The 22308-nt window shown below is 52.3% G+C and overlaps 1 protein-coding gene across 4 annotated transcripts in view; it reads left to right on the top strand.

Annotated features, from left to right (window-relative positions):
• Positions 1-291: 291 nt before the first annotated feature.
• The window catches only part of Tmprss6 (transmembrane serine protease 6), a 28982-nt gene continuing 6965 nt past the window's right edge, over positions 292-22308 (top strand). The window contains exons 1-11 of one of the 4 annotated variants that reach the window (XR_875313.3): positions 292-514; positions 3597-3831; positions 7562-7695; positions 8433-8500; positions 9017-9195; positions 9469-9510; positions 13822-14026; positions 14659-14795; positions 16036-16148; positions 16355-16464; positions 22132-22277. Coding sequence is in view for 3 of the 4 variants with exons in the window: in NM_027902.2 (NP_082178.2) it covers positions 3597-3831; positions 7562-7695; positions 8433-8500; positions 9017-9195; positions 9469-9510; positions 13822-14026; positions 14659-14795; positions 16036-16148; positions 16355-16464; positions 22132-22277 (1369 nt within the window). In the remaining variant the exon portion in view is untranslated. The remainder of the gene's footprint in view (positions 515-3596; positions 3832-7561; positions 7696-8432; positions 8501-9016; positions 9196-9468; positions 9511-13821; positions 14027-14658; positions 14796-16035; positions 16149-16354; positions 16465-22131; positions 22278-22308) is intronic. The other 3 variants (NM_001355601.1, NM_027902.2, XM_006521417.3) reach the window with 3 other exon arrangements.

Below are 22308 nucleotides of genomic sequence, written 5' to 3'. Positions count from 1 at the left end.
GCACCTCTCCCCCGGCCCACTTCTCTCCTATCCCCAGAAGTCACGGGCCCAGGACTTTCTGGCCAGTGTCAGCTGTGTGAGCCCCTGTTCTCACCTGAATCTGCCTCTGCAGTTTCCCATTCACCCTGTTAGGGGACCAGGGGCTGTAACCAGGCAGGAATATCACCAAGCAACAGGCCCCGGGGGAGAGCTCAGGTCTCCTGCTCCTGCAGGTCCAGCCCCCTGGGCACCCATGGGGCAGGGCGGGGTTAGAGAGGCGGGCACTAACTACTTGCCTCCTGCCTCCTGCCTGTTTACCTGTGTTCAGTTTCATTGTCGCCCTGGACCTGACAGGAGAGGCCCATGGAACTTGGGGCCACAGGCCACAAGGGACAAGGGCCAGACACCCCAGCCATGGCTCCAGGCCATTGATCCAACCTAAGCTGGCCAGTTGGGGGTGGAAAGACCTTGGCCTGGATAAACAGAGGCCTCCAGGCCTGTGTGCAGGCCCGGCACCTACCTTCCACTCTTGAAGGTAAGCAGGGGCCTCTGGGACAGAGAACCAGGATCTCTGGTCAATAGCCTGGTGACTAGGCCTTTGAACGGCTTGCAGGGGCTCCTCGGCCAGAGTGACCTGGCATAGAGGCCACAGGGTGCACCAAGCTGCTGTTGGGGAAGGTTAGGTGGAGCGAACCTAGCGCAGCTGAGGGTGCAGGGTACCAGAGGGCTTCCAGGGACCCGGTGGCCTGCGATTCGGGTGTGCAGAGAAAGGGGAGGCCCAGTGTATGGACCTGGTTGCCTAATTTCTCATTTCATATACAACTTCACATCCCAGGCTTTCTGGAGAGCAAGAGAGAGCCCAAGCCCTAATCTGTATCCATGTGGGATCTACACACAGGACTCTTGGCTTGTAGCCTGGAGCTGGTGTGTGTGTGTGTGTGTGTGTGTGTGTGTGCATGTGTGTGTGCAGGTATGTGTACGTGTATTCATGTGTTCGTGCCTGTATGTGCGTGCGCGCATGCATGCATCTCCATCTCTACACATCTGGAGGTGGGTGCACATGGGTCATGTGTGTGGCCAGAGCTCCTAACCATCCCTTCCCCATGGCTCACACTCAGGCCCCTAGCTTCAGTGGTTCACAGCAGGGCTTCCGCTAAGTGCCAAGATGTACTTCCCATGTCCTTGGGTCAGAGTCCCGACTTGGGCCTTCTGCCAGTCTTAGGGAATTCATCTCCCAGGACTTTTGATTCACCAACCACTAAAAGGAGGAGACATTGAAGCAAACAGCCAAGGTTGCTGGAGGTGAAATGGGCTTGTGTGTTGCCGTGCAGTCCATGACTGGAGTGGAACTCTCACACTGTGGTCAAATCCAGATCTCCACTGTGCTACCTGTGAGCTCAGCCCGCAGAGGGTGGACAAGGCTCTCCACTGTCAAGAGGGTGGAAGAGGGTGCAGAGCTGTTGCCCAGTCTACCAGGGGAGAAGATTGTGTCCTTCAAGGGTCTCCACATTATGCATGGGTCAGAGAGCACACCCACCTGGTCAGTTGCACTGATGGGGGGGTGGGGAGCGACTTTTGAGTCCAAGGCTGGTCTGGGCTGCACAGGAAGGCTGTGGGTTCTCAGTGCGGTACCTTCTCAGGAAGGTACCATTTTTATGATGGACTGGGCTTCGGGAAAATTCAAGCCATTGTCTAATAGCAAAAGCTGTGGTGTGGTCATCCTCGTGGGTACAGAAGATGGAGGTGGGAGCTCTGTATTCACTGTGACCCCCACCCCCATATCCAGCGTATCTCTATGAGAGCTCTAATAAAATGGGGTGACATCCAGTCACAGAGGTGAGGGGTTAGAGGCAGACTCAGCATCCTTTCTGGATCTAAGCCACGGAGCCCTACTTCCCACAGGCAATGAGATGAGGAAGAGGCTCAGTGCCTGGATACATGGTCGCCCCATTGCTCCACCCAGCGGCCACTTCATTTGAGGGAAACACCCTGAGCTGGGCTCCCAGAGATGCCTGCCTCAGAGGTGCAGGAGAACAAAGACTGCCCCGTTTTGCTTGCTTACTGGCCGACTTGTTTGAGACAAGCCAGTCTGGAGTGGCCTGGAAAGGGGGATCCTCCTGCCTCAGACTCAGACTCCTGGAGCCTAGGATCATAGATGTGCTCTGCCAAGCAAGCCTCCTGGCTCTGGGTTTGGACATACATGTGACAGCTAAAGGAAAGGGCGCCACCTCCTACCTCGTTTGAGACAGGATCTTGCCTGTGTTATCTGGCTCCCGAGCTTCTGAGGTTTCTTCTGTCTCCGTGTCCCATCTTGCTGTAGGAGCACTGCGATTACAGATGCCCGGTAGTACATCCAGTTTTTATGTGAGGACTTTCTGGGGATCTGAACCCAGGTCCTCATATTCGTCCAGCAAGATATTTGACTTTGCAAGCCATCTCCCCAGCACCAAGTCTTCTTTTGAAAAAGGGAGGTTGAGAGAAACAAGGCCCCAAGCCAGTGTTGATTTTAACCAAGGGTGGCCCAGGTTTAAGGAGACAAGTGGCTTAAGTAACCAAGGACCCTGGACCCTGAACCCATTGCCAGACAGTGCATAGGAAAGGCTCCCACATGCTACCCAGCCTCAGTGTGGTGGCACTAGGCTAAGGTCTCACAGGCTTCAATAAAGGCTGTTGTGTGTGACAAGAGACGGTAAGCAGGCTTGGGCGTCATGGTGTGGTTGTTGGGAGCCATGGAAGGATTCAGACCCAGTGGATGAGGGCAGGAGTCAGGAGATCTTTGGGGTGACAATGTGGAGGATGGGATAGAGGAGGGGACAGGAGGCAGAAAGCCCATCTAGGAGGCTAGGTGAATTCTCTCACAAATACATTTTCTATGCGTATGCTTTGGAGTCACAGTGACATCTATAAGTGTCAGAAAGAGAGAGAAAGAGAGAGAGAGACAGACAGACAGACAGACAGAGAGAGAGAGAGAGAGAGAGAGAGAGAGAGAACAATGTTCCAGGGAAGTGAAATCCTTGCTATGGTGTGTGTGTGTGGGGGGGGGGGGTGTGACCTTCTTTGTCCAAAGTTTGCTTGGGAATATCTAAGGTAAAGTGGCAGAAGGAATAAGAAGAGGTGACATTCCATTGTCATTTGGCCATGACTAGTTAATTCTAGGAGATAGCCAGAGTAGAGGAAAACTCAAAGAGACACTCAGCTACAGCTGTGTGATCTTAACTAGGGCGGGGGGGGGGTTAGCCTCTGTGGGCCACATTTTTTTTTCATCTGTGTAAATGGCATTCAAATACCAGAATAATGAGGCAAATCCTGGCCTGGGCGGTTCCCAGGACACTCTGGGCTTTACCTGCTTCATCTGTCTAATGGGTGCAAAGTCTTGAGAGGCTTGCATGAAGCACCCACGCAGAAAGGGTTCCCACCTGTTTGTGGGCACTACCTAAGGACCCACCAAGAGCCAAACCATCCAGCCCTGCTGCCTGCCTTCTGGGATGTCCTCCTGAGGCCACTTTTATGCCCTATGAGCTGCCTAGCAGCTACCCTCAGTCACCACTTTCCGGGTCTCTGCCCTTCCATGCAAAGGTGTTGAGCGCCACTGGGTCTCAGCAAAAGCTCCCTTGCAGATGCCGAGATGTTTCCAGCTCCCCTGTTCTACCAGGATGCCCACCACCGAGGTCCCCCAAGCGGCTGATGGTCAGGGCGATGCGGGTGATGGAGAGGAAGCTGCTGAGCCAGAGGGGAAGTTCAAGCCCCCAAAAAACACCAAGAGAAAAAACCGGGACTACGTCCGCTTCACGCCACTGTTGCTGGTCTTGGCTGCGCTGGTCTCAGCAGGGGTCATGCTTTGGTATTTCCTAGGTAATGGAAAATGAGAATCCACTTGAGGAGACCCCCTGGGAGGGTTCAGGGTGGATATAAGGAAGATTGTCTTGGCTGTGAGGGACACATGGGGGTGAACCAGGATTCCTTGTTCTGAGGTGGTTTTCCACTCCTTGTAGTCTACCTGGGTAAACATCCCCATATCCCTTAAGGTGGGCATACTGCTGGACCTCTGTTGAATCCCATAGCTTAGTGTGCTCCCTGCTTCCTTCAGCCAGGGATGTACCCAATTCTTGGGTCTGAGCCATCCAGGGTATGTGAGCACGCCATTCCTTGCTGAGAGCCCTCCTGGTCTCTCCCTTGGGCTCTGCTGCAGGAGGCCCATAGGTACCGATGGGACCTGGTACCAATTAGTGCCTCTGCTCATTTGAGCCCCAAGTGTTCCTCTGGAGAGAGAACCATAGCTCTGTCACCTCTGAATCTCCAGGGTTCAGTGCAGAGAGTCAAGAGGACCACTAGAGAGCACCCAGGCTTGTGAACCTCTTCCTCATATCTGACTTGGGCCCTTTGGCTCTGAAATCAGGTCCCTCAAGCAGTCCCATGGCACCTCAGGAGCAGTTGGTCCTGTTCTGGACCCAGAGACACCCTTCCACTCACACATTCAAAGCTTGATGGTCCCAAGTGCTAGATGGGGATAGCTCACCTCCAACCCTGCGTCATGGAGGAAAGTGGATCAACAAGATTAGTCTGTGACTGTGAAAATGTTCCCTGTAAGGAATAGAAGGTTTATTTATCTGTCTGTTCATCCATCCAAATATCATCCACCCATTCATCCATCTATCCATCCAGCATCTACCATCCACCCACCTATCTAACATCGTTCATCCATTTATCCCTCTGCCAACCATTTCATCATTATCACATAGCCATCTATCCATTGACCATCTACCTATCCATCATCCATCTATTTATCCATCCATTACTTACCCATTGTCCATCACAATCCACCTATCTATCTGCCATCTATTCATCAACCATCCATCTATCCACTTTTTCATTTATCTATCTATCCATCACCTATGAATTCATCTATCCATCAACTCAACCATTCAACTATTCACGTTACTCATCTGTCAATCATTCATCCATAGATCCACTTATCCATAATAGTCCAATAATCTACACATCCATCCATATACCCATCCATCCATCTGTCCATCCATCCATCCATCCATCCATCCATCCATCCATCCATCCGTCCATCTGTCCATCTGCCCAGTGCCAGGCACAGGGATTTGTGCTAGACTCTGGTGATGGCTTCTGTCCTCCTTCATGATTCCACTGTGGTGTCAAATACAAATATAACATGCCTGTCGTGACAGAGGAGGCTAAGGGGGTTTGGAAACCCCAGAAGGGAGATCTCAGCTCACATACATGATAAGAGGCTTTCCAGTAAACTGTTGCATAGGATTCTTTCTGGACATACTCAGTAGCACACTTTCAGGTCTGTTGACAGGACCTGGGAGGCCTATACACACTTAGAACAGCACTAGGCAGACAGACCCACCTAATCCAACCCAGATTCAAGAAAGGTGACACGCTAAAGATCCCTATCTCAGGGTTTCTGTCGCTGTGATAAAACCCCATGACCAAAAGCAACCTGGGGAGGAAAGGGTTAATTTCACCTCACACTTCCAGATAACAGTCCATCACTGGGAATGTCAAGAAGCGGGAGCTGAAGTAGGGGCTGGGACTTGCTTAGCCTGCTTTCTGATAGCACTCACCAGTGCAGGGGTGGCACCCCCACAGTAAGCTGAGCCCTCCCATGTCAGCTATCAATCAAGAAAATATCTCATTGGCTTGCCCACAGGCCAACCTGGTGAGAACATTTTCTCAATTGAGGTTTCCTTTTTCCCAGTGACTCTAGCTTGTGTCAAGTTGAGGTAAATGAAACAATTGCAATACCCATGTTCAACAGCAGCTGGCTTGGGGTGACTCGCAGCTCTTCTCAGAGCAGCCCTTCACCAGGAAGTGGGAAGCCCGTACCCCAAATGCTGCAGGCTGGAGCACAGTCTCATTAAGCTGCTGGGTAATCAGGCTTCAGGGTTGAAGAGTCAGGCACTCAGATGGCAGTCATCTTTCTAACCCTTTGTCCTGTGCCCCAGTGGGGTTCTACCTGGGCTGTAGACCTAGGGCACGGGGTGAGTACTCTACAACCTTCCAGAAAAGCCAACCCCTAAAAGGACACAGGGTGGAAGAGGCCTCCAGGGGAGCTGTTAGGTTGACTCCTCCTACCCAGGCCAGCATGAGAGATAGTGCTTAGATAGATAGATAGATAGATAGATAGATAGAGATGGAGAGAGAGAGAGAGAGAGAGAGAGAGAGAGAGAGAGAGAGAAAGGTAGATGGATAGATGGATAGATAGATAGATAGATAGATAGATAGACAGACAGACAGACAGACAGACAGACAGACAGACAGACAGACAGATAGATAGATAGATAGATAGATAGATAGATAGAAATAGAGAGAGAAAGATAGAAAGATAGAAAGGTAGATATATAGATGAATTAATGGATAGATAGATAGATAGATAGATAGATAGATAGATAGATAGATAGATAGATAGATAGAGCAATAGATAGCTGGGAAGCATGCCCCACCCATCTTAGAAGGATAATGGGCAGCCCAAAGTGGGGCTGATAGTTGGGCAAGGAGCAAGATGAATCTGTCTGGGAGGTGTGCCTGGCTTCATTGCTGCTCTCTGGGATCCAATAGCTGAGCCCCTCATTCTCTCAGTCATCCTACAGCTCCAGATTGGCCCCATCCCTTCCTACTCCCCAAGAAAAAAGCCTCTCAGAAAAGAGACCTCAGGACACCAGACACCAGCCCTCCCACTATGAGGGCTCTGCCTCCCACCCTCTCAAGAGCCGTCTAAAGCAAGATTCCAATCACTCCCACCTTCCTCTCACAGTGGGACCCTTTCCACCCTCCGTGGACCCTTGAGAGCCCCTCTTAGCCTCTTCTTTCAGTGCAGCATCCCTAGATGATGTTATGACGTGCGGAGACCTCCCGTGAACATCTATTCTCAGACCTCCCGTGAACATCTATTCTCACACACCCCGTGGGGCCAGGCTCTACTCCACTCCCAGCCTCAGCTCTTTCAGCCCCTTGTCATGGCCACTGTTGAATCTTGGAGCTAGGTGTCCCTGACTGTATCGGGCCAGGAGCACACAGTCTTCCTTGCCACTGTCAACCTCAGCTCTCATTCCTTCAGCATCCACTGCCAAGGAAGATTCTCCTTTTCTTGTCTCTACCCATTTTTCTTGGGCATCATTAGTAATCAGCGTCCTTTATCCACAGCCACTCCCAATTTTGCTTGTCCAGCTCAGGTCACCCTCCACCACTGCTGCTGCCTCGGCCCCTGAATGTCCAAGGATCCCCTCAAACCCCACGTGTGCAGAACACAGATCTTGCCAGTCCCTACAATCTCTCGTTCCCCGTGTCCATGCACCTGCAGGCATCCATTTTGGCCCCACAGCTCCTTCTCTGCTTTTACTGCCCCACTTTCCAGTCTACCCAACATGGTGGATGCCCAGCACACCACTTTGGAATCCCTGTGTAGCTTGGTAGATGAAAATGAGGAGAAGTAGGGAGACCAGTGCCGCCTTGGAAGCACAAGACGCTCATAGGGTTGGGGTGACAGAAGGTAAGAGAGACAAGAGACTTTTGGACAAGCTCCTTCCATAACCCCTTTCTTTCTGACCAGGGTACAAAGCGGAAGTGACCGTAAGCCAGGTGTACTCTGGCAGCCTCCGGGTGCTCAACCGTCATTTCTCCCAGGACCTGGGCCGACGGGAGTCTATTGCTTTCCGCAGTGAATCTGCCAAAGCCCAGAAGATGGTATGGAGGGATGGGGGAGGGATGGGAGGGCAGGCGGGGGAAATGTGAGAGGGCAAATTCACGTGTTTGGGCTTCCAGTAGGTTTGTCTGTCACTTTGCTGGGAATGCTCACAGAGGGTGCGGGGGAGACCCTGTCCTGGGTACCATGGGAAAGGACTGTGCTGGAGAGGCAGGGTCATGCACAGGCTCCAACTGACTAGAAAGAGACCTAGAGTTTGCCTCTTGCAATGGGGAACTTGCAGCTGACATTGTCAGGGCCCTGCCCCCTCCCCATCCATACAATGAAATGACGATTGCATTAGGGACAGGGTGCTGCTAGCTCCTTCCACTCTCGGCCAGGCACAGGACTACTATTCAGGCTGCTAGAAGCAATGCTGTAGGCATCCCTCAGCCATGAGAGCCAGAGAGCTGAATACTATGCATCCCACCATCAAGATGTCCTTATAGGGAACACCACAGGGCCCTTCAGGCTGTGTTCAAGTGTGCTCTATCGATAGCCCCTCCGTTGCTCTCAGCGGTACCTTGCTCATTAACGGCAGGTATTCTGAACTCCCAGAGTAGACTGGCTATACCAGAGGTGGTGGGGTGGGGTGGGGTAGGGGTGAAGGCTGTGCTTGGCTTAACCTTGTGCTTGTGAGGGTGGCAAGCACAGGTTTGATGACCAGAAGGGACTTGAGAAACCTGCACCTTGGAGGCCACCATGGAGGGTGACCAGGACTTTGTCTTCCTTCTCACAGCTCCAAGAACTGGTTGCCAGCACCCGCCTGGGTACTTACTACAACTCTAGTTCTGTCTACTCCTTTGGGTGAGTTGTCTCAGCCCAAAGGGCTCCTGCGAAAGCCACAGATCTAAAGGCATGAGGGCTGGACCCTGTAGGCAACTGACACAATGCCCTAACCATACTCTACCTCAAAACTCCTTTAGAAAGAAAACAAAGAACATGGGAGAAATGGAGGCATAGAACAGAAACTTAGCCTCCGACGTGTGGTTTCCCTTTATTGAGCTTGGTTTTGTCATCTACAAATGGCGGTGTTGTTGTGACAGGGTTCACACCACACCGTGACTGGGGCTGCCTGATGTAAGTGGGTTTAGGTTCAGGGTGTACTTAAAAGCATGTGGCTCAGGACCCCCAGTCCAGGACTTGGCTTGCCTGGTCATATTTGGTTCTGCCAGTTACTAAATGACCTCCTGTGACTCTGACTCTCCTCCTAGGAGTGGGGAAGAAAGCATAGTGCGTTCCCAGTGGGTCTAAGTCTCAGTCAGTCCCCTTGAGTGGGGGCTGGGCCAGGACTTCAGGCTCCTTTCACTTCTGTCTGCCTAGGGAGGGACCCCTCACCTGCTTCTTCTGGTTTATCCTTGACATCCCTGAGTACCAGCGACTGACCCTGAGCCCTGAAGTAGTGCGCGAGCTCCTGGTGGATGAGCTACTGTCCAACAGCTCAACCCTGGCTTCCTATAAGACCGAATATGAGGTGGACCCGGAAGGCCTGGTGATCCTGGGTCAGTACTGTGAGGGGAATCCTGGTGGGGTCAGAACAGCGGGCCAGGGGAAGCTGCCTCCCTCCGGGGGTTGGGATGCTCAGGTGATCCTGGAGCCAAGATAGAAGTCGAGGGCGGGGACAGGGGCAGGAGCAGGGGCAGGGTGGGTGCAGACAGCATGGAGGGCTTACCTCTGCTGAGCCTGGCTCGGCTTCTCTCCCCTGTTTTTATTTTCGTTGTTCTATTAATTTGGCTTTGCCCTTGTTTATTTGTTTGTTCATTTCCTTTTGACAGAAGCCAGTGTGAACGACATAGTCGTACTGAATTCCACGCTGGGTACGCTGCTCTGTCCTTGTATTGGCCTCTTTCCTTTAGAATCATAGGTCTTCTTGTCTGGTCCGTTGTGGGGGTGGAGGTCCCGAGGTGTCCACTGTGGGGACAGGGAACCCCAGCTTAGAAACACTGGGGGGATCTCAGAGGGTAATCTGGGTGAGGGCTCTGAGCCCAGGTGGGGGCTCAGGTAGACGTGTGCTTGCACGCCTGTGCCTTAGATGTGAGTGTAAGTCGCCCCTCCCCCCATGGGTTAGCCATGTGAAAACCTACCTCTGCTGCCTGTCACTCAAATCAACCTACCTGCCTACCCTCTTTCCTACTGAAGTTAGAAACAATCTTGCCAATCCATGCTTAATCCTTTGGCCATGCAGGACTTAACTAGGTCTGTTGAAGAGGATGGTTCTGGCACACTCAAGAACTCTCTCTTTACCCTTCCCTCCTCGCTCAGCCTGATACCACACGGTTAGAATCACGTTGATTTTCTCCCAGACGCTATAATAGCTTGCTACTGAGGCCTGAATAGCCAGGTGCCAGGCAGACCACTCTGTGGTACAAGGTTAGGGGTACCATGCACACTGTAGTCTACGGACTGGTGACTCCTGGGGTTATACACACAACATGCTATCTAAGCTACTGTACCCTATGACACAAGCCTAGTGCTCAGATTCCCACTGTCCCAGCTAGAGTGGCCACCTAGAGCAGACGCAGGAGTGAGCACCTCGACCCCTCTCAAGGAGGAAGATGGTTTCAAATCCTAGGTGTGCCTGTTCTGACTCCCTTTCCTCCTGCCCTCGGTGGATGGAAGCGCTGACCTCGAAAGCACAGTTCAACAGTTAAAGCCAAGATTGTCAATAATTATTCTGAGCTGGGCCAGGTATACCTACCTGCCTTGACAAGGGGTGGTGTGGAGGTCAAGAACACAGACCCTGTTTCCATCATCTGTCTGTCAGTCTATCTATCTATCTATCTATCTATCTATCTATCTATCTATCTATCTATCTACCTACCTATCTATCTATCTATCTATCTATCTATCTATCTATCTATCTATCTATGGGGAAATGCCTTGTGCAAGTGTGTTTTTCTTCTTGTTCTAGAAGCCCCCCCCAGCCCCCCATAGCAGCTCCAATTTTGATTCTTAGTTAAAAAGCCTTTGACTTTTTTTTGGAGACAGGGTTTCTCTGTGTAGCCCCTGGCTATCCTGGAATTCTCTTTGTAGACCACATTTGGCTTGAATTTACAGAGATCTGCCTGCCTTTACGAGTGTTGGGATTAAGGCATGTGCCATAACTGTCCAACCTTGAATTTTATTTTTCAGAAAATGATTTCCCATGTAGCTCAGGCTGCCCCAAAGTCCTCTTGCCCTCATCTTTTGAGTGCTGGGATTTCAGCTGTGGGCCACCACACTGGACTCTATTCTTAGAATAACAAGTCCATTCATATGAATAACACATTTTTATAAGAAGTGGCAGCTTTTCCTAAAACCAATCTGCCTTGAAGAAAGGTATTGCGATGTCTGTCTGTTGGTGTCAGGGGTGGCCACTTTGTGGGTGTCTGTATTTGGTCTGCTGTGACATCACAGGTCACAGAGCCCTGGGACACTCTGCTGTGTTCTCCAGGAGGCAAAAGAAACAAGGGTCTTAGAGTTAATATGAAGAGTCTGGCCTTGACCCCCTTAGGACCTGGGGCGCCACACTGAGAACTCTGTGCGTGGTCAGGAAGGCTCTTGCTACCATCCTCTTTGCTTTATTCCCTCTGTGGTGGTTTCCTGTTTCATCGCAGTGGGTGGCTTTCATAGCATCACACACCTGAGTGTGTTGGCACACATGTTGACCCCAGAACTCGGGAGGCAGAGGCAGAAACCTAAGACTTTGACATTAGCCTGAGTTGCATAGTGAGACCCTGTCAGAAACGAAAATAACACCCCAAATAAGCCACCACACCCTCCCATCTGCTTTCTCGGCTCCTTTGAAAGGTCATGGTCAGCAAAATGTCACTGTCAGCTTGGTCACCCTCAGTGCCGCAGCATAGACAGCGCTGGGCCTCAGTGGCTAGCCATGGCCAGCATCCGGTGTTAGTTCTGCAGGAGTCACCTGTGCAGTGTCCAGTGCAGACTGTGGTCTATGCTATGTCTGCTCTGACGAAAAGCCTTACGTTTCTGGTGGTGGAGCTGCGCTTCTTGCTTGTGTGGGTGCCCACGGAGGTCAAAGGGCAGAGGAGAAGTCAAACTCTCTCCTTTTGCAGTGCTAGGACTGAATCCAGGCATCATGCATGGCAGTCATGTGGTTCCAGCCTGCTGGCACCTTTCAAGTAGACTGAGTTCCCCCCATGCTCCACGCCAGGCCCCTGCTTATACTGTGGCCACCTGGGTGACAAAACACCCCCCCTACCCCCCACCTCCACACACACACTGTGAGCTCTGATCCCCACTGGGAGACAGACACACAGAATGTCACAGGCCAGGTACCAGAGCCAGAACGGATAGGCTGTGAAGGAAAGACTGGTTCTGTGCAAGGCATGAAGGTGAGCATAGCTGCAAGGCGGAGCAAGGAGTCAGGTGAGGGGATCCAAGGAGGAAGGAGGGAACGGCTCTTGATCCAGCAGCCAAAGCCATCCTAGAGGCTGGGGTGTCAGGCCCAAGTCTGGGGAGCTGGGAGTTCCTTGGGTCTAGTGGGGAACTGCCCCTTGGCCAAATGAGACATGGCTCCACATACCATGAACAAAGCTCAGGAAAGGCCTGGTGCAGGCATGAGTATTAACCTCTATCCATTGCTGGGGCAGGACTCTTAGTCCTGTTTGCCGTTAGCACTAGGCAGGAGGGCACACATCTCTGCTTTATTACTTTTCAAAAACAAAAATTATCAAAATGGCTCGCATTAGGTATGGGCTTAAAGCAAGATTCACAAAACAGAGACATCTCCGAGAAGCCAGGTAGCAGAGACAAGTCTCTCCCTTCCCCAGGCAGATTCCTAGGCAGCCTCTGTGCCCAGGAGGCATGTATCACACTAGAGTCTGGCTGGCCAGGGCAGGAGAGGGAGCAGGACCCTACCTGGCCCTCGTCATCACACAGAGTGGATAGGGCAAGGGTTATGTTTATGTATGCCAGAACTCAGGGTGGCTAAGCTACTGGCCAGAGTCACACAGCTGACGCATGCCGGTGCCAGGATGGTACAAACAGCCTTCCCTCCCCCAACCCCACCCGTCTCAGGTTCCCTGAGCCTGCTGGCAGAGCTCCTGGTCTCCCTGCTTCAGGAAGCCGAAGGCCCGGCTTAATGGGTTCTCAGCTTTGCTATCTCTGGCATCCAAGCTTGTGGATTAAACGAGCTTTAAGTAAATTAAATTTTATAAGTGCACTTAATTTATTATGCTTAATCAGGAGACTAAATGTATTAAATTAAGTTGAGTTTAATGGAAGGATATCCTGGGGTGTGGAGTCTGGTGAGACACAAAACAAGTTGTGAAATGAGGGTAGCTATTGACTGGGGCTGAGCCTTAGCTCCAGGGGACAGCTGTGGAGTGACAACTCAGCTGGGGGTCAGGGGGAGTCACAAGAAGACTCATTGCTTTTATTCAATGCTTATGGCTTTTATTCAGCATTTCTGGCTCCATGCTATGTGTCCCAGCATGGACTGTCCCCAGGCTGTGGCAGCCCCATGAGTGTGGGCCGCTGTCCTCAGTATACAGGTGGGAAAGCCAGCCTCCCAGGGTAGAAATTCCAGAGAACTGCTAAGGGCAGGGAACAGGATGGTGGGTGCAAGACCCAGGCCTCACAGCATCCCTGAGTGTTTGGCACTGGGTGGATGGGGCAGCCCACTGCTGGTCTTACAGCCTGCACAGTGTCACTCCAGGGGGACCCACGCCAGACTGTATAGCCTTGCCCTGCTTCACCTTCTTTGGCTCCTTGTGGCCACAGGACAGAGCAGTGCTGGTCCTGATGTGATCTGGTCTGCCACCTTCTCCCTCCCTATCTTGTCCTCCTGCAATGCCTGCTCTGTGTTAAGACTCTGCAAAGCTCCCCCCAGGCCTCTCTGCTTCTTGCCATCTATACACCTTGGGCTCGGTCCAAGGTCTTCATCTTCTGTGCTATCTTTGCCGGGCACTCTTCCTGGCCCACAAGGCTCTGTGCGTTTGTTAAACGATTGAATGAGTGTGTGAGTCAGAGGCTGGGCAGGGAAGCTACAGAGGGAAGAAAGGTGGGTACCCAAGCCTGGCCTAGCCCCTCTCCTCCCTGCCTGCTACCATGGCTGGAGAAGGCTTTGTGGCCATTCCCAGTCTCTCTTTCTGGCTAAGGGCTCTGTCCTTTTCTACCTCCAGGCTGTTATCGCTACAGCTATGTGAACCCAGGCCAGGTCCTCCCATTGAAGGGGCCTGACCAGCAGACCACAAGCTGCCTGTGGCATCTGCAAGGGCCCGAAGACCTCATGATCAAAGTGCGGCTGGAGTGGACCCGGGTCGATTGCAGAGACAGGGTGGCGATGTACGACGCAGCTGGGCCCCTGGAGAAGAGACTTATCACCTCGTGAGTCCCTCCCTGAAGGGCTGAGGGAGTCCCAGGGTCAAAGGCCACACTTTGCATTGGAGCCTCAGCCTCAGGCCCATATGGATGCTGTGGAGAGCAGTGGGAAGGGAGGCTACAAGGTTGTGTGCCAAGCAGTGGTCTCCAATTTCTTCTCAGAGCCTCAGTTTTCCCATCTGGATGTAACTAACCAGTTGTAGGGTGATCTCTAAGGTCAACTCTGGGAAGGCACATGGCTTGTTAGAACATTCTAGAATCTGGCAGCAGTCTGGTATTTCAACCAGCACTCTTGCTGCATCCTAACTGTGTCCCTTAAAACACAGTGCTTGCCCCTTTGAGCCTCAGTTTTTCTCATCTGTAAAATGGGTGTATACTCTTGCGCACCATTTTCTGATATAGACAATATTGAAGATATGCAGCCATTGTGTCCCTCATTCTGTACTGGGTAGCTGGGGACCTCTAGGGCCCCAACCATCTCCTCCAAGATGGACACGGGGGTGCTGAACCTGGAAGACCCTGCAGGAAATGGGGCTGGCAGTGCTGAGTTGTGCCATTGTTTGATGCCAGGGGACAAGGTGGTGTCATTTCTGTGTCTCTTGGATCATACCATCTTGTACACTTCTCTGCTCCATCAGGGTCTATGGGTGCAGCCGCCAGGAACCTGTGATGGAGGTGCTGGCATCGGGCTCCGTCATGGCCGTGGTGTGGAAAAAGGGCATGCATAGCTACTATGACCCTTTCCTGCTCTCAGTGAAGTCTGTGGCCTTCCAGGGTGAGAGTCTCCAAGGATGGAGGGGGGCACAGACAGGAACCCTGGTCTCTGGTGGCATGTCCTATGCCTTCTCTGTCCTATCAGCGATAGAGTGGCTCTGGAAGCCTTCAGTGAGCCGCAGTCCCTCCCCTCCCTTCCTACCTCTCTCTCCCTTTGTCCTTCACTCTCCTCCCAGGGCCCTGGCAGCCTCCAGCAAAGGTATCTGTCCTGGCAGACCCCAAGAGGTCTTGGCTCATCCCCAGCCTCAGTCAATTCTTCCTGCCTCTCACTTCCCATCCTACCCCTCCCTGCCCCCAATCTGTCCTCTGGGTTAGCAGAATTAACTTGAGGACCCTGCCTGAGCTATAGCTGGACTTCTCGTTAGAGCCGCTTGCCGTTTCTAGCTGCCATTCCTCTGAAGGTGTCTGATGGTTCTTCTTATTCTCCTGGGTCATCCCTGGGCTCTCCCACAGGCCTCCAGCTGGCCCTGCAGATGTGACAACTGGTGTTCACTTGGGTTCTCAGGCACCATAGTCTCATAGGAAAAACCAAGGAAGGGTTTGGGGCTCTGGACCCCCAGGGACAGGTGACCTGAGAACCCAAAGTCACACTGCTCTGCTGCTTCCACCCCTGAGCCTCTTACTGAGTGACTTGGCCAAGCCTCCCTCCTCTCCTGGAACTCTTATTAGTGTGTGTGCATATGTGTTATGTATGTATACATGTGTGTGTCGTGTGTATGGGGTGCACATGTGTGTGTGTTTTACATGTTGTGTGGTGTGTGTGGTATGGGTGGTATGTGTGTGTGGTGTGTGTATGGCATGGTGTGTGTATGTGCATGTGTGTGTACATATGTGTGTTTCTCTATGTGCATGTGTGTACATACATGTGCATATGTATGTGTGCATTGCTGGGATGGACCTCGGGGCCTTCACACATGTTAAGCAAATGCTCTAGTGTGGAGTCACACCCTCAGCTCCTCCCTCTTTGCAAAGGCAGCAGCTCTCCCTCTCCAGCTGCCCTGAGAGCATATTTTGCATACTGTTAAGTTTAGTGTGCTTGCCACTCAGCAGATGGAACGTGCTGTGTCCATCACATCTACTCGCTGCTGAGCTTTGTACTCTTCTCTCCATTTTGTGGATGTGGAAACTGAGGCACACTTACATAGCCATGTTGGGCCCTGAGCTTTGCTGTTAGTGGGGTGCAGTGAGACACTGGGGGGGGGCAGGAAGGGGCCCATCCTAATGGCTGTTCTTGGACTCAGACTGCCAGGTGAACCTGACACTGGAGGGCCGGCTGGACACACAGGGCTTCCTCCGTACACCCTACTACCCCAGTTACTACTCTCCCAGTACCCACTGCTCCTGGCATCTCACGGTGAGTTCCTCTCCTCCTGCAGCCTGCCCTGTGCCCAGAGCAATCCTTAGGGCTTCAGGGACAGGAGGAGTGACATCCCACCTGGCCCAAGTACTCACAGGCTAAGTACAAGGTGGAAGGGTGGGGCTAGTTTATCGGAACAGGCACATGCCCAAGCTCGCCCACACCCGCTATGCCGCACACGATTGCCTGCCCTCCTTTCCCAGGTACCCTCTCTGGACTACGGCTTGGCGCTCTGGTTCGATGCCTACGCACTGAGGAGGCAGAAGTACAACCGACTGTGTACTCAGGGCCAGTGGATGATCCAGAACAGGAGGTAGCCTTCCCCTCCCCATCACTCGGACCTCATGCTCCTACCCATGCTGGGCCTGGGGGGTAGCAGAGGGTGGTGAGCGGAGGCTGAAGACAGCAAAGTCTCTCCTGACTATCCATCCTGTCCTGACTGTCCCTCCTGTCCTGACCAGCCTTTCCCCAGATACCCAGCAGGCTCCAGCACGCATTTCACCATCCTGTCCGTCCCAGTCAGGGTAAATGGTGGAGCTGCCTTGACTTCTGTAACCACATGGCTCTACCAACGATGGGGACAGGGCACAGGGCACTTGAGAGCACATGGCCTTTCTTCCACTCCCCTACAGTCCGAGGACGCCATTGTCTTTGCTGCCGTTGACTTCCATGGGGACAGTAGCTCTCAGGGTTACCCTGTGTATTTGTGTTCCCTGCAGTGTCCTGCCTGTTCGCTTGGCCTCCTGGCAAGGAGGTGTCTAGCTAAGAACGTCCTCTTGGGAGCTTGCAGGGGGCAGAGGGAGCTGTGAAGTGACGTGTGTGTGTGTGTGTGTGTGTGTTGGGGGCTAGCCAGAAGGATGAAGATGGACAGTCCTCTTGGGCCAGCAACTGAGGATACCGCTAAGCCCCATTTGCCCATTAGTTGATCTTATTCTAGATAGAGGGTGGCAAGGAGTGACAAAGCTGGATTTTTCCAATATGTTGGGGACAGTGACAAAAAGGAGGTAAACTGTCCGAGATGTGATGTGAGTCCGTGCTGTCGTAGCAACAGGCTACTGTGTGACATAAGCCTGATATGCCTAGGGGTCAGAAGGTCTGCATGGGGAAGGGCGCTGTCTTGTGTGCCCTTCTTCATGTGGCTCCCTCAGCCACCAGCCCACTCCGGGAGCTGCTTACTGGCTTCTGGTTTCGGCACCAGAGCCCATGACTGGAGTTTTCTGAATGAAGGTGCTGTGTTTTCAGCCATGACCCCTCCCTGAGTGTTGTCACTATCTCTGAGAGGCCAGAGGGAGAGGGAATAGCCTTGGGCCTAGCACTCTCTTGCAGCCTGTGCCTAAGGCCCATTAGTCTAGGTTGATCCTGTGCCAAGTGTTGTGGGGCCCCAGAGCTCAGTTTCTGCACAACAGAAACACTAGCTTCACCGGGGTAACTCAGATGGGTCACAGTAAGGCTCCTCCCAGTGGTTGTCAGTCACAGGCAGTTAGACTGGGGCTCAAAGCCTGGCTCCCCTGGTTCCTTCTTGGGCAAGACTTACCTCTCCCAGCCTCTGGAACTTATCTGAGTGTGCTGAGACTGGGATGGACTCTGAGGACGAAGTGCTCACCTAACATAGCATGATTTCTGGGCTCCACCTGGTAGCCCCCAATAAGAAAGAAAGAAAGAAAGAAAGAAAGAAAGAAAGAAAGAAAGAAAGAAAGAAAGAAAGAAAGAAAGAAAGAAAGGAAGGAAGCCATGGACATGCAAGATGGCTGAGTGGGTTAAGAGGCTTGCCGGCAAGTTTGAGGACCTGAGTTCAGTCCCTGGAACCAACATGGTGGAAGGAGGGGACTGACTCCCAGAAGTCATTGCTTCCCCTCCACAGACCTGCTGTCCCAAACAAGAGTGTGTTCTATTACACAGAAACAAACAAAGCAAAGGGCCTGGAACGAGACGCCTTCCACTGGAGACTAAATAAGATGGTGGGTGGAGACGGTACCAACCACAATCGCTAAATGGCTCTTACTCGGTGCCACACAGGTGTGGAAAGCGATTATGTGCTCCCCACAGTCGAGCAAGGGAGGCGGACTCAGATCCTGTCCTTAACCTGCTTTCTGCGGCTGTAACAAAATTGCCAAGGCAGGGAAGTTTATAAAGAATAGAGGTTTGTGCAGCTCCTGGTGGCGAAGGCTGGAAGTCTAAGAAAGCAGCATAAGACTCTGGCTTTCTGCTGAGTCATAGTGGGACAGAGGGTGTCAGGAGATGAGGCAGGGCCGAAGGGGCTTGCCTGATGGTGCAGGGTAGGGGTGGGGGCTTGAGGCCACCCACCAGTGCTTCCTTTATCTGCTAGATGAATGCATTCACCAGGTACAGCCCCTTCCTGACCCAATCACTTCCCTGAATGCCCTTCCTCCAAACGCCACTAGCCTAAGACATTGGAGAATCCAAGTGTGAATTTTGGTTTCAAGTATGAATTCCAGGGACTCACAGTTGAACGAGCCTCACAGCTTGTGGGAAGCCTGAGGCCCAGAGGCTGAGTCATTTGCTAAAAGTCCCTGTGGCTTGTGACGTCATCACTGAGCTCAGGCAGCTGGCCGGCCCCCAGGGCATGATTGCCCAGCCGTGTGTGTGTGTGTGTGTGTGTGTGTGTGTGTGTGTGTGTGTGTGTGTGTGTGTGTGTGTGAGAGAGAGAGAGAGAGAGAGAGAGAGAGAGAGAGGAAAAGAGCACTCAGTTGTACACTTAATTGTATGGTGTCTCCTCAGGAAGGCTCTCATCTCTCAGTAGAGCCATTCCCAGCCGATGGGAGATCAGGGCATCTCTGTGGCTCTCACCAGTTCCTCTGAAAGCAGCTGGGAAAGTTGCACCTCATCTCAGCCCTTCCCCTGGGATACAGGGTCCCCAGTGGAGAGTTAACTCCTTGCTCCATACAGTGAATGCCCTGGGGAGGGCAAGGCATGATGGGAAATATACAACAGAGGCCTGGGGCCTGGTCTCTGGTTATTGTGGGCTGATAAAGATAACGTCATTGCTGGGAAATTCTCTGAAGAATGTGTCCTGGAAAATCTGCTGTGTGGGTAGCAGGGGCCTGAGAGATGGAGGAAGGGAGAGGGAGACCAGGTCCTTTGGTCCAGCAATTGAGGAGTACAGGGAAAAGATGGCTGAACCCCTGTCCCCAGTGCCAGTCTAGAGACAAGGGACTCTTCTACTAGCTGGGCACCCTTGGTCCCTATCTTGTCTGTCCATTTTGTTTTCTCCTGGTTCTGCCTGCCATCCTGCTGTTCTGTTGTTCTGCTGTCCCCACAGGGTCCGCTTGCCCTTCAGTGGCCTGCAGGTGGTGGGGGTGGGGACGCGGGTCTTGTCCTTGTAAGATCTAGCTGCTGGATGCTGGGTTTCACAGAACCTCCTCACTGGGCGATACCGCAGCACTGGCTTCCCCCCTTCCAGGAACCTGCCCTCATTTCCTCTCATGTGATGTCACTCTCCTGTGACCTGCCTGACCCTTTCTGCTAACTTCCAGCCATGAGATAAGGCAGAACGACAGGCTCCAGAGGCCCCTGTAAGCCTGACTCTAAGTGGTCTTTCTGCTTCCCCAAGGCCCTGTGACTAGTGCCACTTGCAGCCACTCTGTATCAGGTCCCCCAAACCATTCTTCCAGGTTCTCTGAAATATCTGCAAGGAGGTGGGGTCAGGGGATGGCTTTCTCCTGACTATAGTTCGGCCACCACACTTACGGAGGCCTGAAGTTTGCCGAGGTCACAGAACTAACTCGTCTGGTGGCAAAGTTATATGGAGCCCGGCTCTGCAAAATGTCCTGTCCACCACAGAGCAGGCCACTGTCCCTCCCTCAGTGCTGTCTTTCTGCCCTCTGTCCTTCAGCTTGTCCATAGAAAGAGCCATGTTCACAGTGAGGCCTGACCCCTCCCACTCCTTTCTCTTATCCATGCTTCTGCCTATCCACCCAGCATCTCTCCAGCTCCTCTGTGGGAAGATGCTGATATGCCGGATTGACAGGCCTAGGAGAAAGATCCCCCTGCTAAACTCACAGGGTGGGGTGGGGTGGGGTAGCAAGGCAATCCATATGGTGCCCCGGTTCCTTCTGACTCCAGCACTTAGCTGCTGAGGTGAGAGGGCTAGGTGGACGGGAGGACCAGAGGGGCCAGAAACTCAGAGGGCCGCACCTGGGAACAGGGCTCCGAATGCCTGAATCTTACATTTGTTCTGGGATGCTCCCAGCTTCCCTGCCTGCTTCTTGGGACCCTTCCCTGGGATAGCAATGCATGATAGGTATAAGATTATCATAACCATAACACAAATTTATATATTTATAACAACGTCCTCAAGGAACAATCGGGTTCCTCTTAGCTTGAAAGGGACTGGCTTGCTCCAGGGCTCCCCCTAGTGGTGATCTCATTTGTCAAGGGCGGCTAGGCTCTGGCTCTCCCTCCCGTCTCCGGGCTTTTAACTTTCCTTGTCAGACTAACCCTTGCTCTTGCGGGTTAAGTGCCTGTGTCAGGAGTTAAATCTGATTAGTTCAGAAATGTATATTTCATCAGTTCCCTCTCAGTTTCTCACGGTAATCTGTGATCGGAAAATACTTAAGTGGAAAATTCCAGAAGTGAATCTGTTTCATTAGCTACCGCTCTCTTTAGAGCCCGATTTACAAAGAGAGATGTGTACAGGCAGAGCATAGCACAGGTAGTGTTCGCCACTGCGTGGGATTTCTGGTGTCCACGGGAGTCTAGGAATGCCTCCCATGCATAAAGGGAAAGTACTGCGATTTCTTTAAAATGCATTCTTTAAAGTAAATAACTTCTTCTTTTTTTTTTAAATCACATTTTCCAGATGCCCTGCCCACTTTCTGGGCCTGTCCTCTGAGGATAACAATCCAGGAATCCATCTTTTTTATCCACCAGGAACCCACATTTCCTTGGCTTGAAAAAGGGCGGGAGGCGGGGAAAGGGTGACGACAAGACCCAGGCTTGCCCCGCGCGCCCCCTGGTGGCGATCTTTTCTTTGACGAGCAGCTGGGCTGTTGGAACTCTGGGTGCTTGAAAAACAATTCCTTTTCAGGACCTCTTAATTTGCCTTGAAAATATGGGGCACGCCAACATCTAGTAACACAAATATCGACCCTTCAAATTATTTGCAGATTCTTTAATAACTGGCTTAATAGAGCAGGGCTGGCACCCTCACACACTCATCTGCCCTCAGTTACAGGGTTCCAGTCACCTATCTTGGAAATTCTGTTGTGTTGTTAGAAGGAGGGAAGGAGGGTCAAACAGGATTAGAGGGTCACTACAGAGGCGACTTTTAGTCTCTGGACTGCACTTTGAGAGCTACTCATGCAAGTAGATTACAGATGCCAGAGCCTAGCCAGGAACGTGAAGGTGAGGGTCAGGGGCTTGGGAAACTACGTTTCCAGAGCTTCTCCTGCCCTGAACTGAAGCGGGCAGGATTCTTGCTCCACTTTGCAGTTTCTCAATCATCTCTGTCCACGGGCTGAGTGAGCCTGCCAGGTTGCTCAGCGGGCCAACTGTGTTTTGTGTGGGGTGAGTCTACAGACAGTTGGCCAGCTGAGGTCCTCTGCCTCTGCAGACACACGGAACCTTTTTGTAGATGGAAGGCTGGCAGAAATGATTGTTTTCCTTGTGGAACAAAGAGGAAGAGTGAGACTCCTCAGAGGAGGCCCTTGACTAGCCAGATTCTCAGAGCCTATGGGTGACTGGGGCAAGAATCTGGATGGAATTTTATCCCACAGTCAATGGGGCGCCACTGCAGGTTTTTGAGCAGGAGAGTGACAGAAACAAACTCCTTTCTAGAAGATGTCTCTGGGGCTAAGCAGCCACCCAAAGGAGAAATGGAGATAGAGGGAGTGTGGGTGGGGCCCATTGTTTCTGACTGCCTGGTCCTTACCCTGGCTGTGCATAGGAACCTAGGTTGTTTCTCATTTTTTTTGGCTGGGAAACCAGTCTATGTGTCTAAGCCATCCCTGGTCACTCCTAGGCTGTGTGGCTTCCGTACCCTGCAGCCATATGCTGAGAGGATCCCCATGGTGGCCTCAGATGGTGTCACCATCAACTTCACCTCCCAGATCTCCCTCACAGGCCCGGGTGTGCAAGTGTACTACAGCTTGTACAACCAATCAGACCGTGAGTACAATTTGAGGTGTGTGTGTGTGTG

Source organism: Mus musculus, chromosome 15 (genome assembly GCF_000001635.26).
Source record: "Mus musculus strain C57BL/6J chromosome 15, GRCm38.p6 C57BL/6J".
Taxonomy (NCBI): Eukaryota; Metazoa; Chordata; class Mammalia; order Rodentia; family Muridae; genus Mus; species Mus musculus.
The sequence above is the reverse complement of the archived record's forward strand: the minus strand, read 5'-3'. Positions and strand labels throughout refer to the sequence as shown.